This window comes from Aedes albopictus, chromosome 1 (assembly GCF_035046485.1).
Source record: "Aedes albopictus strain Foshan chromosome 1, AalbF5, whole genome shotgun sequence".
Taxonomy (NCBI): Eukaryota; Metazoa; Arthropoda; class Insecta; order Diptera; family Culicidae; genus Aedes; species Aedes albopictus.
The window spans coordinates 24592728-24598846 of NC_085136.1; the positions used below are offsets into that span (position 1 = coordinate 24592728).

At 46.7% G+C, this 6119-nt stretch overlaps 1 protein-coding gene across 1 annotated transcript; it reads right to left on the reverse strand.

Annotated features, from left to right (window-relative positions):
* Positions 1-1235: 1235 nt before the first annotated feature.
* On the reverse strand, positions 1236-3779 carry LOC115256807 (uncharacterized; the record flags this gene model as incomplete). Its single annotated transcript, XM_062859133.1, is given in 2 exon segments — positions 1236-3428; positions 3502-3779. Coding segments are annotated over 2 exon segments (497 nt in total), but the record flags the coding sequence as incomplete, so codon positions are not given.
* Between the last annotated feature and the right edge of the window lie 2340 nt (positions 3780-6119).

Below are 6119 nucleotides of genomic sequence, written 5' to 3' on the forward strand. Positions count from 1 at the left end.
TTGAAATAATGTGTGAAAGTTTCATGATGATCGCTTAAGTTGTCAATTCATGGAGATTTTTCAAAGTTTCAAATAGGGGATCGCGCCACTTGGGTGGTGGCTTCTATATTCGTTTGTTTTCCACTATAACTCAGTCAAATTTGAACTAATTGACACAATTTTTGGAATGTGGTGAGATAGGTATAGTATCTACCCTAGTACAACATTTCAAATCAATTGGTTCAAAATTGACTGAGTTATAGTGGAAAACAGACGAATATAGAAGCCACCGCCCAAGTGGCGCGATACCCTAGAAACCGAATTTGAAAACTTCTGAGTCCATTTTCACAATGCCTACTTTTTACAGATGGGACTGACTTGCGATTCACGGCAGAATACATCTTAGTAAAAAGTTCAACGTGCATTTTCTTTTTTCGGATGCGAACCAGAGCTGGAACTGGAACCAGATGCGGCGAACTGAGCTCTACACTGGTTGGCGTTCAGGTTTGTCATTGCATCCTTGATCGCTCTGGCTACCTCTTTTAGCTTCTCAATGCTTTCTTTAACGTTGAACCATTCTTCATTGAAATCATCGTCATCATTAAACATTTGAAAGCAGTTTTTTCGTTAAAATCAAACATTTTTGCAACGAAAATGGATTCTCTGTGTTCCACATGAGGAATAGAATACTGTGAATACATTTTCCTGGTCGTTGTTTTGATTTACAGCGAAAAAACTGCTTTTCTATTTCCGAAAAATGATGACGGATGCTTGAGCCTTAAGGCGTACTTCCTTCTCCAAGTCAATGGCTCTATCATAACTTTTCGACGATCTTTGTTCCGCTTCAAACGTATCGGAGAGGTGTCCATTGTTGCGTTGCGTTGCGTGGTAACGAAGTAATTCTTAGATTGCATACTGAAAGTTGTCATGTTAAAAATTTAATACTCCTATTCTGCCGTGAATCGCATAACTGTCCCATTTGCATAGAAAATCCAGCAAAGATGGGACTGATATGCGATTCACGGCAGTATTCTAATTGCTTATGGAATGCTGTATGGGAAGGAACAGCTTTCCAATCAGAGGTTGAAGTAAAAAATACATGAAAACTTGCATTGCTGGCCACGCCCATCATCTCCGTTACGAGGATAGGAAAGGATGCGATGATATAATGACACCTACTTTACAAAAGGGCAGCGACTCACCGACGTCCCCATGGGTGTCAAGGAGTTGGATATTTGGAATGGGTTGATAGGGGATTCACTATAAGCGAGTGATGTATTTGAGTAGATCATGTAGATGTGATGGTGTGAGTGTAAGTGTTTTAGTATAACACCAACGTTGGGAGTGACGTAGCTAAAAGATTTTGTCACTCCATGGGTCTTTTTTCTTCCGGGATGGGGCACAGGCATTTTCACTATGTCCTGGTTAACAAGCCTAGGCTTAAGCGCCATTGCTCGCTCTCTGAAACGAAGATAAACACAATTTTGCCTACCGTAATTATCCTACCTGTTGCGTAATCTTCGTCACTAGGATGGGAAGGGATAGTAGGGAAGGGACGATATCTATTTAACGAGAGGTCAGCGACTCACCGACGCCTTCGTAAATAGAAACAAGTTGGGATTTTGGTTAGGTAATGGTCTAGGATTTACAGAGGTGCGCCGTTCTACTGTGTCCCAGACTGTCTAGCGAGCCGACACGAGTAGGGTCGTCCTTAGGTTCCACGAAGGTGGCCGGAGAACGGCAGATGAAGCGGAAACCTTCGGGGAAAATCGATCATGGTCCGGAGTCGATCCGGCACTTTGGCGGAATGTCCAACGGAAGACCAAAAAGCGACGGGGCCGGTAGGCCATAGCGGTTTGGCGGAATAGCCTCCCCTTGATCCAGGTGGGGCACGATCTGTCTTCGTCTGGAGTAGACCCAGGAGTTTGGTGAGATGGCCAACAATCGCCCTAGGAGTGGCGCGGCCGGCAGTAGAATAACGGCCTATGTGGACACTGCGTGTCGTCCGACACTGGAGTGCTTCTCACGGTCCGGCGGTCGATGGGTTTCGGAAGACGTCGTCAAATGTTTTCGGGCTAGCGGGCGGTAGACACTTCCAAAAATTGAGTAAACATCGTTTAATATTTCTGAGAAGTGTTTCTAGGATTTCTATCAAAGTTCCTTCCTGGAATTCCGCAAAAGTTTTTCATGAGATATCTGTTGGAGTACCTCTCGATATTTCTTCCAGAGGGTTTCCAATATGCTTATGGAGTTTCTCGCTAGATGCCTCCTGAAGATCCATTCAAAACTACTTAAAGCTCCTTCACGAATATCGCATAGTGGTTTCCGGGATAGCTTTCAACAGTTTATCTCGGGATTTTACCGATTGTTTTCCGATATTTCTCTTGAATTTACTCACGGAATTTCGCTCCCAGGACTCCATGACATTCCAGAGTTACTCCTTGGGTGTTCCTAATATTTACTCCGGGATTACTCTTAGCTATCCTAGATCTTTTTTTTTTTTGAAGTTTCTGTCGAGATTACTTCAATAGGACTCTTGCAAAATTTCAATTGGCTTCCTTGGAATAATTCTCTGGGAATTTATTATAAAGAATTTTGTAAGTTATCTCAGGAAAGATTTTGAGGAAAACTCGTGAAAAAATCCCTGCAAGAAATCTGGGAGTGGGAAGAGGAACCATCTCGGCAGGGGCACTTTTCTGCTATAACTCAGCCAATTCTGAACCAATTGACACAATTTTTGGAACGCGTACAAAATTTTAAGTCAATTGGTTTGGAATTGACTGAGTTATAGCGAAGAGTGCCCAAAATACCAGCCGCTGCCCAAGTGGTTCGCTACCCTACCTATTGAAGAAGTACCTACTAAAGGAGTATTTAGAATCCCGGGACGGGCATACGACAGTATCGACCGCACAGAGCTATGAAAAATCATGAACAAAAACGGCTATGATGGGAAGCTGACCAGACTGATCAAAGCATCAGTCACACTCAAAAAATTTAATACTCCAGTTGTATTGTATTTGTCGTCTATTGTTTTTTGAATCCGTAATTTTTTAATATGTAATATAAAAAGATAATAAACGAAAGAGTTCCTGTAAGCAGTCTTATAAAACCGTGCTTACCAGTAGTCGTAGAATTCAACTTATCCTATGTGGCCTTTTCTGGCCCCGCCGTATCTCACAATAAGGAGATACGTTGGAACCGTTGGTCATATTCTAAGCAATCGAATTCGGTTATGCTGTAGAAAGCTGTCCGTTAACCTCTGGACCATCATCATACCGCATTTCGAACAGCCCCTCGCATGCCCGGGCGGCTGCAGCAAAACGAGCCGTTCTCTTGTTTGGACCTGCTCCTGTGAATATTTTACCTTCCGCGGCAATGTTATATCGGAACGTAGGAGTACCATTGTCCACTGTGTAGCTTACTAGCGTACAGGTGATTGACGGAATCATCTGAAATAAATTTATTTCAGAATGCAATCAATTCATCCCAAATGACTGCACCAACTAATAAGAAATAACTCACCTGTTTCAACAATTGGCGTGGATGTAGTTCCGCTGCGTTTGGCGGCAGAAGCTCACGCTTGCGCGGCACTATGGCATGATGGCCATCGGGTATTGTCTCGGAACCGTTCTGTAGATTTGGGGAGAGCTCTTCGCTACAGCGTACGCGTTTCGCTGCCGACTGTGAGGCGTTATCGTCGTCGTCGGATTGGCTTGTCGGTGTCGCCGCCACAAAGGAACGTTTTCCTAGCAGTGCCGGCTGCCGGACTGGCGGGTCAAACGAATCTAGGGCAAAATTGTCTGGAAAATAAAATCGGGGAGTGGTGTTGTGGTTAGCTCTATGTAATGGATTCATGTGCAATGGTAAAATTTGCGAACAGAAAAAAGGAAAACGTTGTACAACCAGCGCAATCACTCATGTAGGGATAAGAACATGAGTCTCTTGGCGGATGGGAACGATTACTAGTACGATTAATGCTACCACCACAGAGTTTCTCCAATCTCCCCCACTTCTGCTCACGTCCAACGCTCGCCAGGTCACGCTCCATCGTGCTCTCTGCGCTCCACATCTTATTGTACCAACCAGATGGTTCGCAAACACCAACTTTGCAGGGTCGCTGTCCGGCATCCTTGCAACATATCCTGCCCACCGTATCCGTCCAGCTTTAGCCACTTTCAAGATGTTGGGTTGACCGTAGAGTGCAGCTCGTGGTTCATCCTTCGCCGTCACACACCGTTCTCCTACACGGCGCCGAAGGTCGTCCTTATCACGCGTCGCTCAAAAACTCCCGAGTGCTTGCAGGTCCTCCTTGAGCATCGTCCATGTCTCGTGTCCGTAGAGGACCACCGGTCTTATTAGCGTCTTGTACGTGGTACATTTGGTGCGGGGGTGAATTTTTTTTGACCGCAGTTTCTTTTGGAGCCCGTAGTAGGCACGACTTCCACTGACGATGCGTCTTCGTATTTCACGGCTCACGTTATTGTCAGCCGTTAGCAAATAACCGAGGTAGACGAATTCTTCTACCACCTCGAAAGTATCCTTGTCTATCGTAACATTGCTGCCAAGGCTTGCCCTGTCTCGCTCAGTCCCACCTACCAGCATGAACTTTGTCTTAGCCGCATTCACCACCAGTCCGACCTTGGTGCTTCACGTTCCAGGTGGGTGTACTGCCACCGTTCCAAATGTTCTAGCAATAATATCCATGTCATCTGCAAAATAGACAAATTGGCCGGATTTCGTGATAATCGTACCCCGGCTCGTCGCAAACCCCTTCTAGGGCGATATTGAATAGTAGGCAGAAAAGCCCACCATCTTTTCGTAGTCCCCGGCGAGATTCGAATGAACTGGATAGTTCACCCGAAATCCTTACGCTGTTCTGCAGACCGTCCACCATTGCTCTTATCAGTCTGGTAAGCTTCCCGGGAAAGCTGTTCTCGACCATAATTTTCCATAGCTCTGTGCGGTCGATACTGTCGTATGCCGCTTTGAAGTCGATGAACATTTGGTGCGTTGGGACCTGGTATTCACGGCATTTCTGGAGGATTTGCCGTACGGTAAAGATCTGGTCCGTTGTCGACCGGCCGTCGATGAAGCCAGCCTGATAACTTCCCACGAACTCATTCGTTTTAGGTGACAGACGACAGAAGATGATCTGGGATAGCACTTTGTAGGCAGCATTCGAAATAGTGATCGCCCTGAAGTTCTCACATTCCAAATGGTCGCCTTTCTTGTGAAGGTGATTACCCCTTCCTTCCACTCCTCCGGTAGCTGTTCGGTTTCCCAGATCCTGACTATCAGCCGATGCAGACAGGTGACCAACTTTTCCGCGCCCATCTTGATGAGTTCTGCTGCGATACCGTCCTTACCAGCCGCTTTGTTGTTTTTGAGCTTGTGGATGGCATCCTTAACTTCCCTCAGCGTGGGAGTTGGTTCATTTCCGTCCTCCGCTGCACTGGCGTCATCGTTTCCTCCGTTGCCGTGGTCTCCCGTGCCTACCTTCTCCACGCCATTCAGGTGCCGATCGAAGTACTGCTTCCACCTTTCGATCACCTCACGTTCGTCCGTCCTTATCCCTGCATATTTCGGCTCGCGACATTAGGCCGTTGCGGGATGCGTTGAGCTTCTGTTAGAACTTCCGTGTTTCTTGGGAACGGCACAGCAGTTCCATTTCTTCGACTCCGCTTCTTGCGGGTCTTCTGTTTCCGCTTCTGTTCGTAACGTTCAACGTTCTGTCGGGTTCCTTGCTGCAGCATTACCGCCCGCGCTGTGTTTTTCTCCTCCAAAACCGTTCTGCACTCTTCGTCAAATCATTCGTTCTGTCGATTCCGTTCCACGTACCCGATGCTGCTCTCGGCTGCGTCGTTGATGGCTGCTTTCACGTCTGGCGACGCGGCCTCAAGATTCTGCGCGTATGCTGAGGCGAAATCCGGTTGTTTTAGTTGCTCTAGGTTGTACAATGAATGGCGGTCGCCGGTACCGTACATTGTTGATGACGGAGAGTTTTGGGTGCAGTTTGACCATCACTCGGTAATGGTCGGAGTGGATATTGGTGCCACGATAGGTCCTGACGTCGATGATGTCGGAGAAGTGCCGTCCGTCAATCAGAACGTGGTCGATTTGCGATTCCGTCTGCTGTGGTG